At 35.3% G+C, this 26,713-nt stretch overlaps 2 protein-coding genes across 4 annotated transcripts in view; one reads left to right on the top strand and one right to left on the bottom strand.

Annotated features, from left to right (window-relative positions):
* The window catches only part of PPP4R4 (protein phosphatase 4 regulatory subunit 4), a 71,697-nt gene extending 48,859 nt beyond the window's left edge, over positions 1-22,838 (bottom strand). Inside the window, exons 1-3 of one of the 3 annotated variants that reach the window (XM_026679147.2) lie at positions 22,296-22,838; positions 21,258-21,331; positions 900-1,002 (exon numbers count right to left, since the gene is read on the bottom strand). In XM_026679147.2, coding sequence (XP_026534932.2) covers positions 900-1,002; positions 21,258-21,331; positions 22,296-22,415 — 297 coding nt within the window. In that variant the 5' untranslated portion in view covers positions 22,416-22,838. Of the gene's footprint in view, positions 1-899; positions 1,003-21,257; positions 21,332-21,468; positions 21,555-22,295 lie in introns of those variants that run through there. The other 2 variants (XM_087952115.1, XM_087952116.1) reach the window with 2 other exon arrangements.
* A 129-nt stretch (positions 22,839-22,967) lies between these two features.
* Positions 22,968-26,713, top strand: part of DDX24 (DEAD-box helicase 24) — a 37,945-nt gene continuing 34,199 nt past the window's right edge. The window contains exon 1 of the mRNA XM_087952122.1: positions 22,968-23,121. The gene's annotated coding sequence lies outside the window, so the exon portion shown is untranslated. The remainder of the gene's footprint in view (positions 23,122-26,713) is intronic.

Below are 26,713 nucleotides of genomic sequence, written 5' to 3'. Positions count from 1 at the left end.
ACGAGTTTGACACTCCTGGAGTGTCTTATCCAAGAATATTTGAGGGCAAGGGTAGATTGAATTTAATTTGAATAAAGTACAGGGAGTCCTCAGCTTATGACAACTGAGCCTGAAGTTTCTGTGGTGAAGTGAGTTTTGCCCCATTTTACAACCTTAGTTAATTTAGTGATTAGTGAAAGTGAATCTGGCTTACCCATTGATTTTGTTTGTCAGAAGCTTACAAAATGTGATCACATGACCCAGGGACACATGACGCTGGGATACTGCAACCGTCATAAATATGAATCAGTTGCCAATTTTGATCACATGGCCATGGGAATGTTTCAATGGTCATAAGTCACGTTTTTCAGTGTCATTGTAAGTTTGAAGGATTATTAAACAAACTGTGGTAAATCGAAGACTATACAGGTAGTCCTCAACTTATGGTCACAATTGAGCCCAACTTTCTGATATTAAGCAAGATAGTCGTTAAGTGAATTTTGCCCTATTTTATAACTTTTCTTGCTACAGTTAAGTGAATCATTATAATTGTTAAATTATAACAAAGCTGTAAAATGAATCTGGCTTTCCTATTGACTGATGGTCACAAAAGGTGATGATGTGACGCTGGGACACTACAACAGTCACAAATATGAGCCTGTTGCCAAGTGTCCAGATTTTGACCATGTGACCATGAGGATGCTGCAATAAAGGTAACTGTGAAAAACAGTCATAAGTCACTTTTTGCAGGGCTGTTGTAATTTCTAACAATCACTGAATGAATGGTTGTAAGTCATTGACTACCTCTACATAATTTTTTCTTTAATAAAATATTTACAACTGTTAAAAACAATGGGAGTTTTGTTCTTGTATAACTGGAACGCATACAATACTTTAATAGGAAATCATGCTATACCTACTCGAACTTTTGGCAAGACTCTCCTCAGTGTCTCTGTAGGATTCTGTCGCATCAGGACTGGAAGATTTGCAACCACACTTGTCCCTTGGATGTCTTGACCAGAACTGATTTTTTTAAAAAAAGAACAAACATTTTCTAAACATTTTCTATGAGATTAAGTTTAATAAAAAGAAAAGAAAAGTTGCTAGGAAATGAAACCTTATATATGTATGTGTGTGTGTGTGTGTGTGTGTGTGTGTGTGTGTGTGTGTGTGTATATATATATATATATATATATATATATATATATATATATATATATATATACACATATACATATACATATACATATACACATACATACATACATACATACATATCACGTAAATCTATTTTAAAAATAAAAACATGTGAAAAAGAAATAATTATTTACACATACTATTAATAAAACACAATAAAAGGAACTCAGTAAAGCATAACCCAACCATTATGATTTGCTTTAAATGAATTCAAAATATTTCAACTTTTACTATCAAACCTTCCTTGTGTATCATTTAACTGATTTACACAATATGATCCTGAGACAGACAACTGAGCTAAAATTTCAGCTTATAACAATGTAGATTTAGTCACCCAAGATCACAAGTTTTGGAATTTTTCTCATTTCCAAATTATTACTTGAATAAGAAATCTATTTTGACACCATTGTATTTTAAAACATAATAATCTAATGTGAATAAACTTGAGAAAAATTATTTTGTATTCATTAGTGCAGTTCTTTGAGTGGTTCCCTGAATTCACACACATGGGTAATGCGCTTACACAAAGACCAGGATGCCCTGCCTCCCATGTATATAATATGTTTAGCTGAACCTTTTAGATTTTAAAATTAACACAGCAGATCTGAAGGAAAAATAAGATCACCTGAGACCAAGCAAAGTAGAGGAGTGGGCTGTGTGAATTCACAGTTGACCACTCAAGGGATGCAGTTAGAAGTAAATATCCAACTCTTCTTCATCATGATCTCTTCATACACAAGTTTCAGCAGCAAATTATTTATCTGGAGAAGGGGAGTGAAAGAGATGACAGCCTTTCTAAAGGTTGTGTCTTTCTAGGAGTGGAGGTCCAGTTTTTAGTATGGGATTAATTGGGAAATTAATTTTGGTTCGGAGAATATTGGAATGACTACAGTACAAATTGGAATGGAGTAGGGTATTTGCTCAGTAAATACAAATATAATAATGGGCGCTATCTCTTTGAAGAAATCTGGAAATAACATATTCTTTAAATGCACCTGGACAGCTATTCTCCCCCCCCCTCCAATTGACTCTAAAAATGATACTGCACAGTTCTATATGAAAAATGAAAGGATGGTGGACATCCAATGGATGAAATAATGTTCTGAATTCTGGACCAAGTATCTTAGATGCAGAGTTTAGAAGGGAAGGTACTAGTGGAAAGGAATGCACTGAGATAGAAGACACAAAGATAATATTTTTGGTAAGATACAGATACAGAACAGTAACAAATATGCAAAAAGTATATAGTTACAGAGAATGAAAACTGAATTGAAAAATAAATATAGTATATAAAGGAAGAATTCATAGGGAAGGGGAAGACAGAGAAAAGTCATGGCTAGATGAATATGATGAGATCCGCAAAAACAACAGAGTTTAAAAGTTTAAAAACCCAAGGATGATGTATGAATTAGTCTTTAGATGTGATAGAAACACAGAGAGTTTGCAAGGACAAAAATATAAAGAGACACAGTGAATTAAAGTAAGCTAGATCTGCATAGGTTTCCTTTTAGTTTATTTATTTATTATTTATCATTTATTTCTTGCCTTTAATTTCTTTAGCTTATTACCACTGTGTATAATGGTTTTTTTCAAACAGCAACAGCATGATGAGTCTGTATATATGAGCAAAACCAAAGAAGGATCCGAATTACAAAGAAGTAGGATTATTTATGTGATTGGTATTTCTCTGGCACATTGTGGGATATACTGTTATGCTTGTTGTTTTTGTTTAACTGTTTTGATCTTAATATGTATTTAGGTATGTAAGCTGCTTCCAATTCATTTCAACTGGGACAGCATATAAACCAAGCAGGGAAGGAAGGGAAAGAAGACAGGAAGATGATACCAAGCTGATGTTGCACTGCAGACAGTGAAAATGCCAGTTTGGTATATGGCTAAGCAGACCTCTATGTGGTAACAATGTGAAACTAATAGAACTCAAATGTTGCCTACTGAGTCAGTTGCATGACAAGCTGTAATTACTTGTTTGATAAAATGTTGCTTCTGCTTAAAAATGCTGGCAAACAAGATAGGAATGAAGATAACTTCTTCTACAAAAAATGAACATATATCAAAGAACATAACACGGATCCAAAACTAATTTACTGCCCTCCTTATCCTGAATGCTGATTGCAGAATATTGTTTCTGAAATCCAATTCTGATGTTTCACTACTTATTTCGTACTTAATGTACTTAAATATACTACCAAACAAATATAGACTAATAGTGGCTTCCAAAATTGTCAACAAAACTTATGAGATTTATTTATTTACTTTATTTATTTGTATGGTACTCAAACCCAAAAAGCTCTAAGTAGTTAACCTAACCTCATCATAAAATAAAACACTGATTACACAAAAAGCCAAAAACCTAGAAACCAAAACTGATCAAACTAAAAAAAAATAATCCAGAAAATTATAGCAATCGTATACCTGCGGTCTCCTTTCTAATCAAAGCATGCCCTCCTCCAGTTCTTAGCAGCTTTCCTAAAGCTTAGAAGAAACATAGATAACCAAAACTGTGCAAGAAGGGAATTTCAAAGTGTGCAGGTGACTATTGAGAAAGTTCCCATCAAATTATGAAAAGAAGGGATTTGGCTTTACTCAGATCCATCTGACTGATAAACAGAGTAGAAAGCAGTCCCACAGATACGGGTGGTCTTCAACTTAACTGTTGCTTTAAAATTGTTTGACGCTACAAAGGATCCAAAACGAGGAACTTATGACCCGGTTTTGACATTCTGATGCCCCCTGTGGTCATGAGAACACTTTTTGGATGCTTGACGATCAGTCCCTATGTACTGCACCACTTCTGATTTCTAGCACAAAATGCCCATTGTGGATAATGGATGTTAGGGATAACATTGGTTACCTAACTTAGTTTGGGTAGAATAATATATAAACTATGTTAGTGAGTTTAAGTGTATGTATCACTTTAAACTGTAAACCAAGTTTTTGGGTGCGGTTGTAAAATCACCATAAGAGGGAGCAAGAGAGCTCACTGTTTGCCTGGCTTTTACTGGAATGCTGACAATGGATTGATGGTGATAACTGCGTGTTTGCTGAGAGAAGAAAAGGGGTTTGATTTTTCTTCATATCTCTGACTGCAAAAGAGATATATCACTGGACTGATTGATTGTAAGTTTAACTAACTCTTTTTCGACACTGGACTTTGCAAACTGAATAACCCCCGGACTGACTGAACTTAGTGTATGATATATGGACTGTTTTGACTATGCTATAACTCTTGCTGGAATAAAAACTATTTAACTTGCACAGTGTATCTGTCTTACTGAGTGTAAGCTACTACAACGTTTTTATCTCACACATATCTGCCTGTCTGCTAGACTGCCGTTGCACGTTCTGCTAGGGTGTGTATCCCTAACAATGGGTTTACTTAATGATCATGGCATTCACTTAACAACTGTGGATTTGCTTAACAACAACCACAAAAAGTCAAGTGATAATTTGATTAATGACCAGCATGAATTACAACCGTAATTCTGGGCTCCATTACTGTCAACTCAAAGACCATCTCTAGGCACATCTGGAGTCATTATGACTTTAAGAATTATAACTATACATTGAATCACACCTAGAAACCAAATGGCGGCCAGTGTAACTATAACCAGTCAGGTAACTCACATATACTAGGATATACCTAACACTGCTCAGATACCTCCAACTATAAATTCCAAATGTTCTTCAAGGTACACCACTTGGTGATGAGTATGCCTCGCAATCCAGGAATGCCTACAATTGGTACACAAGATGTAATGTGTAAAAACTCTTCTAGCTGGAGCTGCCATTTCTTCGGTGAGCAGGAATTGTCAGTCAAGAAGGACCCCCAAATTACAAACTATCAGTAACTAATCAAATTTACAATAAATTACAGTAATAGTGATAAAGAAAATCAATAAAATAAATTATAAATATCGTAATTCAATGTAAAATAAACTAAAGACTATCATCTTCTTTGAACGACCCCCATAATCCCTTGCGGGGTGGAGTCTAGGCAACTGAATGGAGCTAGCAGAGTGTTTATTGGCTGGATGCTCTTCCTGTCGCCAATGCAGAGTTTTGTTCAGCAGATATATTCTCACTGTGCCCAGAGAAATATCTGCCTCTATATCTAGGATCGAACTCACAGCCTCCTGATTGTGAGGCAAGAGCTCCACCTCTAAGCCACCGTACCATTCTAAAATAAACTAAAGACTATGATAATAAGCTATTCAACCAAACATTCTTTAGAAGTTCCATTTTTAATAGCTTCCAGAACATTACAAGGAATTAAGCAATAATTAATTCTAGGGTGAGACACTTTCACAAATGTGGAGCAGCTCTAAGAAACAGTATATCTTGGTATGCATTCTTCATATATGCATATTCCTTTACTGTATAAAAAATTCTCAATATGAGGTTCTCTCCAACCCTATGATTTTTTTTAAGGATGTCACTTCTTATTTAAACAATACACAAATGTATAAACAAATTTTGCATGACCTCTTGCGATTGTGCAACAATTCTAGACTAATTTCCCACTTGAGTCCTCCTCCTTGCCTGGTTGGATGTTTCTCAACATCCCCAAAAGTGTTTTGGAGTCCATGGAGGTATAAACAGCACATGTTAACAACTCTTTAAACAAACATTGAAAGAAATTCCTGAAACAGGCACCTCTGCATTTTTATCCTGTATGACTTGATTATTCTTCCTAAGACTCAAATTCTTCAGAGCCCTTAAGGGACATCTGAGTGAGCTGAGTTGAAAAACTGGGGACTGTTACCAGGGAGGCATGTCCTCAGAATTCAACTCAGTCTGAAGAGCAACAAGGCTAGAGGCTACCCAACCTGGATTCTCTCATTGACTCAGTGGAGAAGAAACTGATTGTGATTAACTTCATAAATAACCTTAACATTACAAAAACAAAACAAAAGAAATCAACACCACCCACTCCCACTATTACTATTTTGACAGGCTCTGCCAACAATATCAGCATTCACAGCTGAACAATGAAACACAGAGCCAATATCCAAGTACAACCACTGTGCTAAGTACAACCAAAACAAACACAGGTAGGTATTTCAGATTTTTAAATGTATGCAGAAGTCAAACATCTACAAGATAGAAGAGAAATAAATAGAATCTATACACCTATACACCTCATCCAAAAAGCAAAGAAACCCTTGACTAATTAAACTTCCATTTTAAATGCACTCTGAAAGCACTACAGCAAGCACAACTGAATCAACAGGCACAAGGTCCACAGGTCAATTAACATCCAACCAAAATCAGCATAGCAAAGTATTATTAAAAAATATAATCATATTGCCTTGGTAAGCTAAGTATGAGAGTTCACTCTTTACCTGTGTATTCTACTGATACAACAATTTCAGAAAGAGTTTGAAAATAAAAGACTTGGTTCAATTTTAAGGACGACCTGAAGTTCAAACAAAATTAAATTCACTCTTAAGAGGTAACTTAGACCACTGACTCGGTCCAGCTGCTCAGTACAGGAATGCAATTTAATGCACCAAGAGCTAGTTGTCTAATATCTTCTTCAATATATCCAGTGAAAAGAAGCCCAACAGCTCTCTGGTTCCACTGTTACTTTTCTTAATATTCTCTTCTTAACTTTTACTTGGAAACTGCTTAATTTTTACTGTTGTTCTAATTTTCTAACATTTCCCCTCTAATTCTGAGTATTTCATTCTGCAGTTTAAATCCAGAAGAACCATGTATCCAATGTGCTGAGGAAAACAGATCCCATTCAACCATAGAGCTCAATGGATGACTCTGGATCAATCATTCTTGTAGCTCAAACAACTTTACAACTACAACTACTTTGTTGTTGTAGGAAATAAAATTAGGAAAGCCCCTAATTAAAGCTTGATGTCACAGAGAAAAGGCAGACTAAAAATGCAATTAATAAAATAATATATGATTTTCCATTTGAAGAAAGGCCCTGTCTTCCTTGAAATCCAGGTTATCTGGAGGTTTTTCTATTATCTTTTAAAAGGACAGAATCTAGCTTGGTTTACCAGCATGTATTTAGGAAATTCATCACAAAAAATTAATGGCTAGCAGCAGCTAAAATAATTGTGCAGAAATGACTCAGGGAATTGCCCTTCATATTATGGATACCTAAAGTTACAACTGAAATTTTCATCCAATAAAAATAAAAATCCACTCAGTATAATGCATTTAATTAATTATATCATAAACAGTTACATAAAGAGAGCCAGTTTGGTCTAGTGGTTAAGGCACCACAGTAGAAAACAGGAGACTGTGAGTTTAAGTGCCATCTGAGCCATGATGACCTTGGGCCAGTCCAACTCACCTCACAAGGTTGTTATTCTGGGGAGAGGAAGGTGTGCTGGATATGTTTGCCACCTCTAGTTATTTGTAAAAATTAATACAGGTGAGATACAAAAAAAAAGTATAAATATTATAGTGCTGTCTTTCTTCTTTCAAATCCCAGTTTTATTTTTTTTTCAAGGCTTTCACTGACTCATCCGTTCAAATTCTACCAGCCAATCCATCTCAGGAACTGGTCCTGTATTTAAAGGGTATTTAGAATGGCAGCTTTGTATATTTAACCATATTCCTCCTGTTATTCCCCCCCCCATTTTTCCTCCCCTTCTAACTAGAAATTGTTGAAGTATGAACCTACTTGTTTTTATAAGACAATAACACGGTCTATATATTAATATACTATAGCAAATTAATCCTTTAAAGTCAAGGAACAATAACATAATTTGCTATGTCTGTATGTTTTACTTGATTTAAGCTAGTCACTGAAGAAAATAATTTCTATTTATTTTTCTTTAGAAGCATATTTGCTGTAAAATGCCTTTCCCTCAGCAAGCCAACTTGTCTATCACACATAGCATCTTCCAGAGACAAATAAAAAGTTTGAGTATTAATCGTTCAGGCTACTGTTCTCTTGTTTTCATCTAAACTTCAGCAGTTTAAAACAAATAACACAGCTTAAAAATACATGTGCCAAAGGTGATTTTTAAATACTCAAAAGGAACTTTAAAAAGAAATCCATGACCCTTCTGGCAATTCTGCATACCTGAATCAGAAAATCAGTTTGAAAGCCAAAAGACTTTTCGCTTAAAAGATCTCACACTGTTTACTTGTCAGTCTGTTTCACTGGAATAAAAACAAACACACTCTATATACCAAGTTCTAGCTGCAGCTATTTTTTTAAGCTCTCTGGTTAGACTTTTCCTTCCACAGTCTGTATTTGAATAACACGGGCAACTCAAATCCTACTGTGGTTCTCTTTAAAGTAAAGAATCTTTGCATTTTAATGATTTATCATTAGATAATTAGTATCACTCAATGTTGTGATGATTTAAAAAAATAGATTTGGCTACCAGCTATTGTAACTATGTATCATGGTAATCTTGTTGACCAGGATCAGTTTGCTAACTCGATATTTTTAATCTTTTGTTTTCTTAATGAAGAATTGCCCCCAAGAATAGAATAACTCAGACAAATAAGTCCTATATTTAAGATGCTACCCAATCAAATGATTAATAGTAATCTCTTTTTCATACCGATGTTAACCAAGATTAAGCATCAGTTCTTGTTTTGTAACAAAACAAATACTAAAGAAAATGTCGCAATTGTAAGTAAATCCCTGGCTCACACATGCTAAGTCATGATTTATTTAAACACTGCTACTACTAAATCACAACTGACTTGGTTCAACACAACAAAGCTACAGACAAACCATACAGTAGCTTAGCAAAATTTGTGAATTAGTTTACACTCTTTATAAAAAAACCTGGAGCAACAGAGGATTACTTTCCTAACAGCAAGTTGACATGTTAAAAGCTTTGAATTGCAACATCTCTGAAAGTGAGAAAAGTAACATACAGGTTTTTTCTCTTATGCTCAGATATAGCAAAAACATTTTATATTAAAAAAACACCTGTGAATTATGGTACAAAGATCATACTTTCCTTCCCTATTTCTGACTTTTATAGAAGCCTACTTTCAAGTCAAATGGTATCAACAGCCTGTTGACTTTTTGCTTGTTTAGCATGAATATCAGAAGAAAAGCCTTTATGTATTTGTTATGTACTTAGGCTTTATTATTGAGGTCCCGACTCTCATAGAGGTCTATACACTCACCAGTATTTATTTATTTACAAGATTTTTAAAGTCATCCAACTCAACAGCAGTTCTGCGTAGCTTGGATACACCACCACATTAAACCAGAAAAGAGAGAAAACATTATAATGGGAAAACTAACACTCCAACTGACTCAACATAAGTTTTGGTCTTCAAAGTCTTGGAGCTGTTCAAATTTTTGGTGTGAAGGAGAAAGTGCTACAACAGATACTGCCCATTTCCTAAGCCTTGTCAGATGGTCTTGCTTATGAAAAGAGGTGAGAAGTGAGCCCTATCAATTTTAAGGGCTGGGCAGAAACAATGGGATAAAAACTGTCTCAGATAATCAGACCTTACAGCATGATTGGCTTTGTAGATGACAAACTGTACCTGAAAGCTCACTGGCAACTAATACAGCTTATATTGAAGAGATGTTAATGTGGTTGTGCCAAGTCATACCCATAATTGTTTATTCTGCTGCATTCTGATCAACTGTACCTTGTAAGTTGTCTTCTAGTTTGTCTTCAAATGCAGCTCCACATGTGCTACATTACAATATCTGTTTTCAGAGTGACTACTGTGTGAATGACAGTAATAAGGGACTCACATTTCAGAAATGATGTACCAAGTAGATATGTGCAATGCCTTCCTGTCCACAATTGCCACCTGCTCTTCATGGGAGTGCTGTAATCAATTTGTAAGACCCAAATTGTGCACTCCAAATGTTTATTTATGGGTCTAATTTATATGGCCACTCATGTCATACTCAGAGTGGCATACAATAAAACCAACAATTAAAACATTGTACAAAAACAACTAAAAATAATAAACATGAATAAAATAAGACCATGAGATGGAAGTTATTATAAATTATGCAGCCAATATACAGTATCCCTAATTAATAGGGGATTCCCCAGGCTTGCAGAAAAAAACATATCTGAGGGCTTTCTGGAAGGCCATAAGGATTGGGACATTGAGGCATGATGTTCCAGGAAATAGGTGCAAAGGCAGAAAAGGCCTGTCTCCTAGGTCCCGTCAGATGAAACTCTTTGCAGATAGGACCCATGGTATGCCTCTTCTGCCAGAACCAATAGGATCCCAATCCCGACAGTCTCTCAATATTGGAATAAGATCTTGACAACATCATTTGGTTGACCTCGGATCAAGATATACAATTTAGTGTCATCTGCACAGTTATGATACATGACCATGTTAATGGTTGACCAGTAGATTCATAAATGTATTAACAGTGTCAAAGCCTATGACCCACCCTGGAAACCAGAGACTTCAGGCACAACCTCTCCCTCTTGTCCGTACTGAATGAAATGGCCATGGAGAAAACAGGAGGATCAGCACAACATTGTGCCTCCCACTCCTAATCTCTATAATCAGTATAGATGGATACCCTGATGGATGCTATTAAAAGCAACTTGGCTTTCTTTGTAAAAACTAATTAATATTTAACTTTTAAAAAATGCTTCAACAGAGGACACAAATAAGTTGCTTTTCAGATGAACAAAGTGGCAGAAGAAAAAAAATCTTAAATCCTTGAAAAAATATTATTTAAATCATGCCACTGATATAGATTTATGAAGAAAATACATTATTATAACCCACTGGATTTATATTTTAAGAGAACTGTTGTGCACCAAATAGATGTAATAGCTATAAGATATCTGAGGTTTTTAAAAGGGAGATCAGGTTAATAGGTATAACTTGTCCTTAACTTGCCCTTAACTGCTCATTGGATTAAGTCCTTGAGTTACATCTCTAACTGGCACTGAAATTTCCATAGCCAAGCAATGTGGTTGTAAAGCACATCACATGTCCATACTTCTTAGAGACAGCAAGCCAAGCAGCCCTGGTTGTTTTGTAATCTCAGATACGTGGGTTGTTAAGTTGGAAGAGAAGGGAATCCCTGGTAAAGTGTGCGGGGCTGCTGCAGGGAGGTGGGGAAGCCTTGGGAAGTACAGCACACAATGCACACAAATTGGGAGAGGTGTGCTGCCATTCATCCCAACCTTGGGAAGGGAAAGAGAACAGAAGGTGTGTGAGAGCACAAGCAGGATGGAGAAAGGAGCATGCAGTGTGTGTGTGTGTGCACGTATGCAAGTGTATGAAGGCCACTTAAAGAGGCCATGGGAGGTGTTCATATTTGTGAGTGGTGGAAGGCCAGAGAAAGAGGATGTGTAATGAGTACGTGCCTAAAAATGCAGGAGAGAAGGTCTGTGCATGTATGTGAGTGCAGAGACCCGCAAAGAGATTGTGGGGTACATGTGTGCATGCGGGACTAAGGAAAAAGAGTATGAGGGTGTAAGCAAAGGAGGGAAGGAGGGTATAGTGTGAGCAAGAAATGCTGTCAGGTGGGAGACACTTACTAAAGCAACTTGCAGTCTTCCCTACTGGTTTCCCCACTGACTTTACTTGTGGGACGCTTACAAATGGCAATCATATAACTGCAGGACATTTCAACTATCCTACATAAGAGCTGCTTGCTAAACTCTCTAATTTTGTTAATGTGACTGTGGATTCTGCAATGGCCAGAACTTTGAGGATCATACTTGACTTAAATTTAAATATTCATTGAAATAATGGTCATAACTCGAGGACTAACTATATCTTTTATTAAATTATAATATTCATGTTTACAGAACAATATTTTATGTATTTATCAAAAATAACTCTATTATCAATGGTATCGAATTCCAGATAAATTGTCAAAAATATGTAAAGGAATTCCAAATAAATGTTGGAAATGTAATCAATCTGAAGGTATTTTTTATCATCTTTAGTGCACATTAAGAACGCTAAGAAATTTTTGAATTAAATATTTTTGTTTCTTCAGAACATTTTGAAAATGGATGTAATATTGAAATCTCAATGTTTTCTTTCAGAGAAGGCAGATATACAGATGGGAAAAAAACATGAGACTTTGTTTTATATATGGCAAGGGCAGCAAGGTTATTATATGCCCAAAGAAGGAAGAATATAATGGAAAAATGGATTTTGAAATTAATGAAGCCAGCCAAGATGGCAAAATTGACTGCTTTTCTTACAGACAATAATTTGACTAAATTTCATGTGATCTGGAGGCCATAATAAAGATATATTATATTTAAAAAGCCATGCAATTAATTCCATGTGGCATAGTTCCAGGTCAATGAGTTATGGATTGTATTTTTATTGACATTATGTCACTTTTAAAGGAATTTTCTCATCATTCTAAATGTAAAGATTTCAATGAATTATGGAAAAAACTGTAAAAAGCAATAAAATTAAATAGTATTAATAGATGCAACATTCAGTATTTTGTTTTCTCAATTTGTCATGAATGTTAAACAAGAATTGTGTCACTAAAATATCCTCATTTTTCTGTATTAAAATAGAAATTAGAAGTAAATAAGAGGAGCAGCCTTCTACTCATTTTGATTCTGTAACACTACTTCTACATCCAATATCCTTTAAAATAAGTATTTCCACCCCTAGGCTTGTTTAAACTTATCCTTGGTAGTGATACTATTAGTATTTTTAAAGGGTAAGTTTCATTTTCAGTTATTATGTGAGAGAAAACTAATTCTCCTTTTGTTGGGTACATCCACACATATTTTTAACACACAATTCAACTAGAATAAACATACTGTATTTCATAGAATTCTTTAATTATGCACCCAAATAATATATTAAAATTGTTTGCAACTATACAAAAATTGTGTATTCATCCATTGCTTGATATTAGTGCAAAGCTCCTTTATTCAAAAGCTTATAAACATCAGCAGCATTTCCCTGCCTTTTCCCCCCTAAAACCAATTATATTGTCTTCTTGTCAGCATGGCAATTTAAGTAATACTTTCAATGTATATACATCCCAGAAATGAGGACTTTAGTTCTCCTCCTTCTTTCCTGGTTCGAGTATATTTGTTCTGAAGCAATAATTAATCTTCAGTTGAACACTAAAAATTAAAGTGAACAAAATCACTTTCCTTATACTGCTATACTGCATTTTCCCCCAATGATCAAATACAATTAGGTAAAAATGTAAGGCTCTTTTGAATTTATTACATCTTTGGAATATGAGTGAAAGAAACTTGCATACTGACATTGACAAACTGCTGTAAAAGTGTTTGCTTTTATAAGTTTTGCTTACTAGGGTCCCAGATAATGCCAAATAGTTTTAATAAACAGTTTCATGTTCAAGATATTTAATTTAGGAGTTCAAATGACTGACTTTTAAAGAGAAAATGTCCATATGTTATCTCTGTCCACATATTATTTTTCCCATATGACAATTATTCTCATTTGTGGAACATTTCTCTGTTTTATTTTTCTTTGCTTGTTGCAGCCAAATCCTAATAGCATATCATATTTACAACCATTTACAACAGTTGGGCTTCCCTCATGACCTCCTTTATCTCCTCATTTCCTCAGAAGTTCTCATTACTGAATGTTACTTCCAGAAGAAGAAACCGCAAACTGAAGATTAGCTCTGCAAAAAGCAGAACCTATGACCATAGTGAAGAATGAAGTGCCAGAAACTAGACTAGCTCTTCGAACCTCTCCAGATAAAGTAAAAACCATAGATCATCCATTATTGTAGTGTTCCAGACAGTTGCTCACCACGATGAGACTGATTAATACTTAAAGGGACATACAAACAATAAACTAAGAGAGTGGGGAATAATTTTTTTATATTGTATTACAAAAGAGAATTGTTGAAGCTTATTTATAATAAAGAAGAAATGAAAAAAATCAAGTTCTATAACATTATTTGAATGGACTAAAGATTAAGATTGTTAGAACTAAAAGGAAGAAATATAAAGTTGGTTTATTTGATCAAGGTTACAATAAGGTTAGGGTTATTCCTGGCAGCCCTTAATGGAGTTTTGTTGACACCAGGACTACAATAATAATACTTTATTTGTTCATAGATAAGAGATAAGATATGGGAGAAAGTATCATTTGTAATTTAAGAGGAGATGAAAAGTTGCTATACAATTTTTTATATTTGTGATGGTTAAGAGTCTCTCTTTCATACACACACACACACACACACATTCTTTACAGTATTATTTTTCTTTTTTCTTTCTATTTTTTGTCTTTTCTACTTTTTCACTTTTACTCCTTTTTCTGTTTTTTAGTTTGTATTGGTTTTTACTATTGAAATTGTAATCTTTCATAATTACTTTTAAAAAAGAATATCCCATTACTATTACTATTACATTACTAAGCACATGATCTTGTGGCAGCAAAGAACTGACTGGCAATTAGTAAATTAAAATGAGGTAAGAAGCAAAAAAATCACAAAAACGTAAAAACGTAAAAAATGACATATAGTCTCAAATTAAAAGCAATGCACAATGTTTCAGGAACAGATTTCTTCTTCCTCTATTGCTTCCTTATGCCCTGCACTACAAAATTAACTTTGGGAAATGAGGGGTTGCAGCAAAGGGGTCTTTTTCACCAATATTTATAAATAAATATTTATATATTTATTTGATATTTATTTAACTTAAAAAGGGGACAATTACACTGAATTCCGATGATATATTTTTAACAGGACTTTCTTAGCCATGTACCACATAAATTTACACATCATACCTGTGATAATCTTATCCCACATTTCCTCCTGAAGTATTTTTACAAAGCAGATATACAGCTGGTGTCAAGGATAAGCATCACAAGGATAAGCATCACAGACAGTCCATCTCCTATTTATATTTAAAAATATGAAATACGAACATCCCCAATGTTCATGTTATATTGTATGCACTGCTTATGATAAAAGTATTTTTCACTAACCTTACTCAGTGTTTGTCAGCTGAAATGTTTTGTGTTGTTTTCTCTACCTACTGAAATTTTATAAACTGTTGTCACAAGTCCTCCTTCCCCCTCTCAACCTTTTCCCTTCAAAGTAAATGGGAAATGTCTATAAGAGACATGATATATTACAGTTAAATGGCAAAAGATAAAAATGGTTATACTGCTTAAATTCCTCTGATTACTAAATCTACAATTTATGGCAAGATACTGAAAAAGAAGTATGAATAGATATTTACTTTAGATTCCCTTTAGTTATTTTGTGTGACACATCAAACTATTCTTTCCTAAAATAAAGGAACAATAAATTAGTTTCTTTCTCCAATGTCTTTAATAAAAATGTATAATACCCAAAGAAGAATATAAATAAAGTCTATATTACTCTTTAAAGAGATTAAGGTCTCTATTTGCTCATCAGATGGTCACCTTCTGAAAAGAAGAAATGAATTGAATCAAATTTGGTATAAGGGAGATAGGGACAAAAGACTGGAGTTTGAAAATCGGTCAGATCTGGTTGAGAATTCTAAAGAACATTCCCACTAAAGAATCCCTATGGGACAGACACCTGCATTCAAATACACAAATGAAACATGAGATAACCAAAGCTACAGGCAGAGAGGCATGTACAGGAATACATCTATTTATTCAATTATTTATAGTATTTACAGCATAAGGCTGCCCAACTCAAATACATGCTTCTATGCAGTATAAAACAGTAAATAAAAACATAAAACAAAATAAAACAAGCAATACTAACTAAAAATAGACATAAACAATCAGCTATTAGGAACTTGAAAGTATTGCATTCTTTAGGATAGGATTCTCATATCCATATGGGAGTGTATGCACAATCTCTTATTAGTTTCTGGGAGAAAGCTCGATTTTGACAAGGGGCCAAATCAGGCTGGGAGACTGCAGCGGAAAAAATCCTGACAAATTTATCTAGTGCATCCCTATGAAAAGAGGCAGTTCAGCATGCTGATTGCTCCAGCTTAAAGCTCCTTTCCTATTTCTTGCTTGTGGTGTGATCCAGAGCAGCAGATTCAACCTACATCATACTTCTCAGTGCATATATAACTTACTGTTATGCAGATGAAGTGGTTCACTGATTTTGATTAGATTGTTTAATGCATGGTGCTTCGCTAGTCCAATCAAACAATATTCTTCTATACTGTGTCTTATGTACTGAAGGATTTCCTTCATCTACTCATTGTGCATGTGGATTTGATACTGTTAGACTTTGCATATATTACAAAATATAGGCAACAGAGATAAGGCACACGAACAGTTTATAACAAATAATTCAAAAAGAGAGAATAACTATGCAGGAAAGCTATGCCTACAACTTGTTAATTCTAAAATGCAAGTGGTTGAGGATGATAGAGTTTATGATATTTAAATACTAGTTTCATATTTGAAAAAAACATAAAAACATTTTCATTTTTTTAGTTGGAGTAGGTCACTTTGAGCATTGGTTCACCATAATTTAAGGTTCTGTTACATAGTTCAGAGACATAGTACTATGCTTCCTTTTCTTCTTTTATGCTATCTTTGCCTTAAATGATTTGCAGAGGGGGAAATCTTCCAAAAAACTATTGCAATGGAACATGTGAGGTTATCTGGATTATGATTTGCAGGGTAATATCCACTAAGAGGTTTTTCATCTCATTCTGCCAAAAATGGAGTGGTATAATGAATTCCCATTACTGTATTATCCTACAACCAAATATTTTTTTTAAAATCTCAACTCAGTTGTCTATGTATCAAATCAGTTCAAATCAAATATTACTCCTTTCAAATCTTAAATTCAAATTGACTACAGTGTTCTACCTATCTCAAATCTTAGATAGATAGATAGATAGATAGATAGATAGATAGATAGATAGATAGATAGAATTGTTTATTGCCCATGTGTGATTGGACACACAAGGAATTTGTCTTGGTGCAAATGCTCTCAGTGTACATAAAAGAAAAGAATACATTCATCAAGAGTGAAGAATCATAAGGTACAACACTTAATGATAGTCATAGGGTACAATAAGCAATCAAATCATACTAGGAAACAGTCAATATAAAATGACAAAGTTACAGTCATACAGTCAGAAATGGGAGGGGATGGGTGATAAGGAATGATGAGAAGATTAATAGTAATAGTAATGCAGACTTTGTAAATAGTTGGACAGTGGTGGGGGAATTATTTGTTTAGCAGAGTGATGGCGTTTGGGGAAAAACTGTGTCTAGTTGTTCTGGTGTGCAGCGATCTTATTAGATCTCAACTAAATCAATTAACCCTAGCATATGATTAGGAAAAGAAACCCATAAAATTTCAGGTTCATGTGGTATCCCCTTTTTTCAGTACAATTAGCAAAGAAATGTAGGTTTCACTTTTGCAGATTTTATTGGCTCCCTAAATTACATACTGCAGCTTAAAAGAAAGTTTTCAATTATTAGAAGCAAAACTTCTGACTTCTTTTGCTGGCTTGCTTAGAAAGGTAGACTTTGATAACATAACACAACAATGAAGTAAAAGGAAACTACATTTTGATTTACAGTGTTTTTTATTCTCCTTACAATACTTTAAGTCACTCTTATAAAGAAATCCATAACATTACATAGTCACAAACTCAAGATCCTATCATTGCATATTGGCATTTATGTCCAATCCTTCACTAAGTAAAGTATAATTTAACAAAAGCAAAGGTATTTTTACAGGGGTCCAGAATTTATGGAACGCTCTCCAAGAAACTCATTTGATTTGTTCCTAATCTCTTCTCAGAAGCAGATTTACAATACTATATTTATATTCAGCAGGTGGCAACATTTGGGCAATCTTGGCTGATAACAAAAGGTAACTAAGGTTTGATATAATTAGTATTTGGATGGAAACTCCAGGAATGCTGGCTTGACTAAAAAGTAAAAACAAACAAAACCAAAAGAGCAAGCAAACAAAAAACCCAGCTTGGGTGAAAACAATGGCATAATGGGGGGGGACCCAAAGCATCTTTGCCTTTTTTTTTGTTTAACTATATATCTATTTCACCATTGCTCTGAAAACTGGGAATGATCCCTTGTTAGTATGATTAATATTTGTGACATTTTAATTGAATTCTTTGTACTTTTAACACTTGAAATCTACAACTAATAACAGGATACATTTTGTGCAGTTTCTCTAATTTCTCTATTCCATCAAGGATAATACTCACTAGTTAAAGTGATATTTCTTTAAAAAAAATAGGGTATTTTAATCTAATAACTATATGTTATTTAACATGAATAAAAATTATTTCTAATATAAGTGGATCTACTATCTTGTGATAGTAACCACAGTAATCCACTTAAGGCCTTCTACTATTGAAAATACTTCTATCAACAGGAGGTAGTAATCGCTCATTTAATTGGGAGTTTACAGAGGATTCAGGAGGATCAGAATAATAAAAAGGACATTAAAGACCACAGGCTGAACATTCTCATGCAATCACATGGCAGAATTACCAAATAATTTTAAATGTTAAATGTACATTACATTAATTATTAAATGTATATGCCATTTAACTATGAGCAGTTTAAAAATTGTAAACGAGATTACTTTCAATATAAAAACAGTCCAGAAAGAAAACTTTAAAAACTCATCAAAACATTTCATTACTAAATATTTAAAAAAATTAGAGATCAATTTTTTAGATGAGGCTGCCTAAGGTATTGCATAGTTTTGCTATGCATAAGCAAGTTCTTTACATTGGATCACTTCACATTCTGTTCAGAAGTACATTTATACTGGAAACAGCAGCAAACCTTGAATGTACATACATTACATTTATATACATAATCAAGTAGGCCTCATTGCTGTAATATCTATAATAAAGCAAGTATTATTCACACTATTAAAAGATCAGAGGTTAATTTGTTCAAAAACTTTATGGCAGGAATTATAAAATGTACATGGGAGGGATAAGACACAATTTTAAAACAATTAGAGGAGATGGTATTACAGCAAAGAATAGGCTCCAGTCAAACCAGCAACATCCTAGTTACTGGTCATATATAGCCACAAATGTGATAACATAATACAAAAGTATTGATGTTACTTGCTCTTCACTTTGTGACTGTACGAAAGTAGAACCTCAAACAGAAGGTTATTTGGAGTTTAACATGGAAAGAACAACATATAAGGCAACTTAAGCTGATGTCATGCTATTATGTTCATATGCTTTAAAAATAAACACACAGCTATATTTCATTTGCCTTCATTCAAATTATTATCTTTGAAGTTAATGTTTTTAATATTTTAATATTTATCATTTTAATTGTAAGCTGCCCAAAGTCACTCTTCAGAGTGAGATGGGTAGCATATAAATTAAACAAATAATTTCAACTTTGCATCAGAAGTTATATGATCTAGTCTGCAAGAAGTACTCTCCAAGCCCAGGAATGTGTAACAAACACCTAAGGAGAATCTGAGACCAGGATCACTTCCAAGAAACAGGCAATGCACAGTAGACTTGTTTTCTAAACCGTAAAAAAGAAACGCTTGTACCTGCATATTGGTAACACAAGAGTTTTAGATGACATTTTACACAATATTAGATTTTATTATTTGTTTCAAGATAATAATATATTGAACATTAATCTTATGTATTTTAACAAGGGCTGAATGAACTTGCTTTTCATTTATACTCAAGACTGCAATTTGTTCAAAGAGTAACTATAATTATTATTATTTTTTTAAAAAAAATCAATGAATAAAAAACCCTAACCCTGAAAACACAAAACCAGAAAGATCAATCCTAGTTATCCCTTATCCATAACAGTAATTCTTACCTCATATCATAAAATTCTTTAATTTTAAAAAGCATCTAAGATTTACATGCATTCAGTGAAAATATATTATCCACCCTTGCCAGCTACCAAATTTATTCTTATGAGAAATAAAGTAGCACAAACCTGCCTTGCATCTTTATAGCAACCACATACTAAGAAAAAGGTAGATGTTATCAAATGAGTCACCAATGACTATGAGTATGGCCTCTATTACTCTGCCGAGCAAGCAGACATTGTTCCAACCTATGCCTACTTAATGAAGATACTGGAAATGGATTTTATAGGGTCAGAAAGAACTTTATAATTTCTTTTAAATAAAATATTGGTTTGCTGCTAGAATAGGTTGCTAGATTGTCTGTCTAGGTCTAGAGCATATAATAATGAAGGGCTGAAGTTCCTCAACCCATTCTACCCACCTCAATAAATTCCTTGTAATGATTCAACATTTGAACAAATAGCATATATTAAAAAGGAGATGATGAATCCAAACAAGTATTCTACAATAACATTTTGCTTACAATAATATATCTAAAAGAACCAATGAAAGATGAAGGTATTTAATAGACAGGACAGTTATAAAATATATAAAAGGTTGAAATAAGTGGTAGCTTAAGATATATTAGCAAAATAAAAGCTTCATTTCCAAGAATGAGGTAAACATTGGCTCTCAAAAGTGCTAAATATAACTGATCAAATTTAAAGTAACCTTACAGCTGGTACTTCTTTCATTTAACACTGTGTAAAAGTGTATAGGCCAGCCTATATCAAAATCCTTCAGCACTGCACCTCTGCAAAAAGTCACAAATCTGACTTTTAGGCAAATAGTGCTGAGGGCAATTAAATGGTGCTCCAGTGTGCATTTTAAAATGCAAAAGGCAAGTATGCATTTTATAAGGAAATACAGATAAAAATTAAACTATGATTAAAAGCCAATACAGATTTAAATATTTCTCATCCTTAAAACATATCCTTTAAAAGTTTCCATTACTATATATATAGCCTTTGAAGGAGACAAAAAGCTGAGTTACTGCATAATCATAGTAAAAACTGTTCTAGATATGTAAAGTGAATTAGTAAGACTGATACAGGTATCATCATTCAGTTTTGTAACTTTCAAACAGGAGCAAGGTTAAAGTATAAGGCCCAAAAATAGCCTAGCAACCATTCTAGTATAAAAAAATATATTGCCAATGGAGTCACACTTTATTTTAATCTTCCTTTTACAGTGTTATTATAACTCAGAACTCAAGAAATAAAATCACTAAGAACATGGAGAAGGAAACATTTAAATAAAAGGTACTAAAATAATAGTATCTAAACTATACCTGAGGAGATACACAGCCCTTTCAATATCATTGAGTTCTTCATCAACTGTCAGTCTCTCTATTTCTTCTGGTGTCTGTCAGACATGATACAGAAATCAACATTATTGACATCTCAGCTGCATACTTCAATTTCTTAACAACTACCTCCATTTTCAAATTTGAATATTCAATGCCACAAGTATATTTATACTACAATCCCACACACACTTACCTGCAAGTAAGTCCCGATGAATTCAAAGGGGCTTACTTCTGAGTAGGCATGCATAGGATTGTACTATTCATCACCAGGACCACTTTTACTTATTCCAGAGTAAGTATGAATTCTGCCTGAAACACAAGAAATTAAATGAAAATAGATGTAATTACAAGAAATACTAATGGAAGTGTGCTAGCTTCAAGTTTGTCATGTATTTGACTTCTATGAGTCAGATTGCTGACTATTTTGTCCAGTGTTATCTATTTTAAATGTCAACTGCTCTCCAAGGCCTTAAATAAGGGCCTTTTGCTCTGCTATTTGATAAACTACAGAGAGCATGAAAAGAACCAGAGACAAATATGAGCTACCACTTATCCTCCTTCTCAATTTTTGAATCAGAATGACAGCCAGTAATTTTTAAGCCACTTTCTCTGGAACAGTCTCCTGGAAGACTATGACTGGTTTCAGATATGATTTTAAAGACCTTTAATTTTAATTCTCCTAATCTGATAGCATTCCAAAAATGAGGCAATTAACATTTTAAATCAGTTACTGTAATAAAAGATAAAAATTATATAACCATAAAAGTTGCTGAAATCAAAGCAGTTGCTATCTAGGATTTCTCTCCCCCACCTCTCAAATGCCATTTCTGAAAGCATTACAACCACTGCTGAGATTCATTACCTTATCTATGCAAAACATCTTTCCAATTTAAAATATGCCAAGCCTGCAGAAAAAGATGCCATCACTTTGTTTAAGACGTTCTGAAATAAGTGCGATTTGATTTATCTAATTTTTCTTTTTTAAAAAAAACCGACAAATTCATACAGCATATATAATACCTTTAAGCTCCTGCGCACCGGCCTTTCAATGATAGTAAGTTCCTGCAGATCTTCTATATAACCAAACAGATTGTTTTGGCTAAAATCCATTTTGTATGAGAAGATGATTATCGGATGCATGTACTAGGTTGACGCTCCAATCCTTGGCAAATCAGGGTTTTTAGTGGGCACGCTTCACATTGCACTGAGGCCCGAAAAAGAGCACCAACCCCCCCCCAAAAAAAAATTAAAACAAAAAACAAAAACCCGGAGGACCTCTCTCGTCTAAAAGATGTACTAGCGAAGGTGGGCGATAGAAGCTGCTTCGCTCCAGCTGCTCCCTCCTCCTCGTAGGAAGCTGAGCCCCCACCAGGCAGGAAGATCCTCAGCAAACACAATGCGGCAGCACCACAGCTCTCCGCCGATGCTCGTTCGGCTCTGAAAGCATCCCTCGCTTACTCGGCCCAGGTTTCGGCAAGGAAACTTTCTCTCCTGCTGCTTCACTTTCGCCTCAGTTCCTCCGCCGTTTCCAGGGAGAAGGAGACACCAACATTTCCCCACCTCCGCACACGCGCGCGTGCATACACACGCCCTCTTTTTCCCTTTTGCTCTGGTCGGGTGGGGGTGTGCGAAGGGGGCCGGATGAGAAGCAAACAAAAAGATGGTCCGAGGTGGCAACTTTTCTCTTTCTTTCTTTGTCCTGGTTATGAAGTCGGAGGCAGCTTTAAGGTGTTCAAGACCAATTCAAAGGCAGTGGTGGCGGTGGAGGAGGAGGAGGCGGCCGGCAAGATCCTACTGGAAGCCAAACATAGGGATGGAGAGGACATGCGAGGCAAAGAGCAATTCCGTATCCTTAAAAAAAAAAACTTTAAACCTTAAAAAGGGGGTTTCTTTTGAAAAGGGAGGGGCGTACAGTTAGCCAGTCATCTTACGACGCGGTGGGTCGATAAAGAGGGGGGTGAAGAAAGCAGCTTAGTTATGAGGAGTTATTCGTAGATTCCCAGGATGGGGACTTTGGCGGGGAAAGAGAAAACTGGGGACGAATCTTCTAGGGAAGAATCTCTGATTGAGAACAGACGTTGTATCGGGTGTGTGGCGCGAAGATAAGCTTTCTAGAGGTTTCTCTGCGATGGTTTGTGCTAAGAACAGCTCCTATGTATGTGCGTGTGTCTGTTTGTGTATGTATATATTCTACTCCTCTTCGCCCCCAAGACGGCCCGCTGTCCTCCCGGAGAAGGCGAGGGGACAACGAGCGGGAGGGACTTGCGAGCCAATCTGTTCCCGGACGGGCTGAGGCGAAGGGAGAGAGCCTTAGCGATGGGGCCACTTAGGGCCCGCTGTAGTGGTCCGGCTTCATGGGCCCTGGAAGCTTGTTTTCGCTCCGCGGCCAAAACGAGCGGGCCCTCCGGGCGGACTCCTTCCTTTCCCCCCCTCCCCCCGCACACGACTCGCGGAGCCCAAAGCCGCCGTGCGGAGATCGGAAAGAGTAGGAGCCGCCTTCGCCTCTGCTGGTAGTGGCTGCGCAGAGCCCGTCGCCAGGGTAACAAGCAGCTACAGGGGCCGCGGCGGGGCAAAAAGGACTCCGAATGTGAACGCTTTTAGGTGAGGACCAGCGCTGCTGCAGCCGCTGTCCGGGATTTCACACCCCCCACCACTTAGTCCAGCCTGGGGCCATTTTTGCCGGCCCACCCAATAACTATCCGTGTGGTTATTAGTCAAAAGTGATGCCCCGTGGTTTTGACTGCTGGCAAAATCTCTGAATATCTGCTGCCGTTCTTCTGATTCCTGCTATTGGGATGGGGGGGGGGGGGGCTGCGGTTCTGGCTTGATGCCTTTGGGTTAGGTTCTTTATAGCTGGATTCATGTACAGCCAAGCACAGCCTTCTTTAAACATAGTTTACCTTATTAAACTTAAAATGACTGGATTCACACGTTAAGCCAAAACCAATCCAGTTACATCATGGCATGACGCAAATACATGAATACACGCTGTTTCTCAACCTGCCAAAAAAAACAGGCACCCTAAGAAAGTAAAGATTATGTTTCTTTCCAGGAGAGCTCAGTTCCTAAATGATTCATGGACTCATGCACTTAGTTTTCCTGGCAACATATAGACATGATTTTTCATTTATACATGTTGCCGTTTTCCAAAGTATTATTTCCCAAAGGACCTGATAGGGTAGCTCTTAAGATTGCTAGTTAGGTCCCTTTCAAGTCCTAGTTCGCTCTGACCTTGTTTGGTTTCTGAGTTCATCTGCAGTTTCATATCTAGAAGTCTTATCACAGTGCTCCATTTTGACCATGCTTTTTTAGAAATTTTATTTATTTCAGGTAGATTTAGTATCATCAACTGAAAGAGACAAAAGTTCCATGTGGTATAACATTCCTTTCCCACAGTAGTCAACCACAGCCCTATGGGGAGCCTCTTGGAATGAAAATAGTAGCACTCCTGTTCTTCAGTAACAGCATATTCTAAATGAGTAAGCAATATATAAACATTGCAATTGGCAGCTGTTTCAAATCTTCCTCGTTGGTGGACATCATTATATTTTCTGATGCTTCTCCTAGCATGTGGTTCATATTCTAGTTCTCCCATCATATAGCTCCAGTAGAGATGTGGATTTTAGTATTGTTAAAAGGTAAAGAAAATCTGTTCATGAAAAATGTTCTTCTTACATTCCTTTTACATTGATTTATTTACCCATAAGGCATATCATACATGGACTTGCAATATATATTAACATTTCACCTTGATTAGAAACACAGTAAAATATGAATGTTAAAAAGATCTATATTCAGATAATGTCTAGGTAATCTAACAATTGAAGCACGTATTTGTTTATGTGGAAAAAAATCAGGACCGGTATATGTCCTGTTGGCCATATAGAAATATCCATCTGGTTCAGTTCCAAGCCAGGAGAAAGACACTGGAAACATGGAGGCTGATTGGAAAGAGGATTTAATGGTGAACAGGACCACCAAGCACATGGTCTTGGTGCAGCTAACCACATGGAGTTGAGAGAGAGGTATTTATACCTTGTATTGGGCTTTGCACTTGAACTTCAGGTTCTTGTGCAAGAAGATGCGTTCTATTGGCTGTTGTAGGAGTCATAGCTAACTTTGTAGGTTGTCTTGAGTCACATGTTTGGTTGAAGTTTGCTGGGTGATGCAATGTCCCCAGGTGATTGTGCTCAGGTGAGCTCTACTGCTAGATGGATTAACCCTATTATGTCCTGGAGCGTCATGTCTTGGAGCTAGAGGTCTTTTGTCTTGTAGATAAGCTGGCCCAGTCTTTCTAAATGGGCACCAAATATCTGCTGGGGGTAGCGAACTGCTTTCTGTCTTTAAAACATGTTTCTTCTTTTATCAATCAGGAAATGTAATATTCTGCCTTATCAATATTTCCTAAAATATTTCATTTTTCTAAGAGAGGAGTGGGTGCTAACTTGCTCCACCCTCAGTGTGATCTACAGTTTGATTAGGACCCTGCCTTTTACATGATGACCTTGGTTAAAATTCTATTCAATTAAACTTACCAGATAAATCTGTCATTTCTCAGACTAATCTATTTTGTGTGTGGTTGCTGTGAGAATAAAATGGAGAATATAATACTATACTTAAAACCATTAGGAGTTAAAATATGACAATAACTATACACTATATTGAATCTTAAATATGTTATCTAATCTCAGTTAAACCCAGCCCTCCAATGCTGATGATATCTTCCAGTAAAGATTGTCTGCCATCACTATATTTCTTAGAAGTTCAGTTATTTTCAGGATGAGAAAACTGCTTCTGTATCTATTTTCTTCTTGCATGTTGTCCTAGAAAAAAAAACTAACAGCAGAACCAAGATAAAGGTATAAATTAAATAAAGTGGTTTCTTATTTCACTTCATGTTCGTTCATATTACCCTTTCATAATGAGAAGTCACTAAGATACAAGGAAGCAAAAACATTTCTGCAAATGATAATAATGAAACTATGAAGCAGCAGTTTCTTAGCAACAAACTGAAAACCATATTAAGTAGTATTCATATTTTTAATCAAAGATTGTGATTATAGGAGATGTTCTTATGGATCAAAACTTGATATTGCTTTTAGTTGTGTTGCTTTTCAATATAAATATTCTACACTTTTCAAGAAAAACTGGCATTCTTATGCAACATATTCAAAGTAGGAATTACAGTTAGACTAATGGAAAAAATCCTCAAAATATCTTTTTTTTTTTCAAGAGCATCTCCTATATTTGGTCAAAACATCTGTATAGATTTAAATATAATCATCCCCATGTTCCAAAAGAAATAAAGCAACTTGAAGGAATATATTATACTTAGAAGATACAGTAGCTCTCTTTAATCATCCTTCTTTACCACCTGTTTTGCAAATCCTCACCATCTATGGAAATTTTCATCCCAAGTTCCACACCCAGAGACTAAG

This window comes from Notechis scutatus, chromosome 1 (genome assembly GCF_049901735.1).
Source record: "Notechis scutatus isolate UNSWTSFEM ecotype Mainland chromosome 1, rNotScu1.2, whole genome shotgun sequence".
Taxonomy (NCBI): domain Eukaryota; kingdom Metazoa; phylum Chordata; class Lepidosauria; order Squamata; family Elapidae; genus Notechis; species Notechis scutatus.
This window is presented reverse-complemented; position numbering and strand designations above follow the sequence as displayed.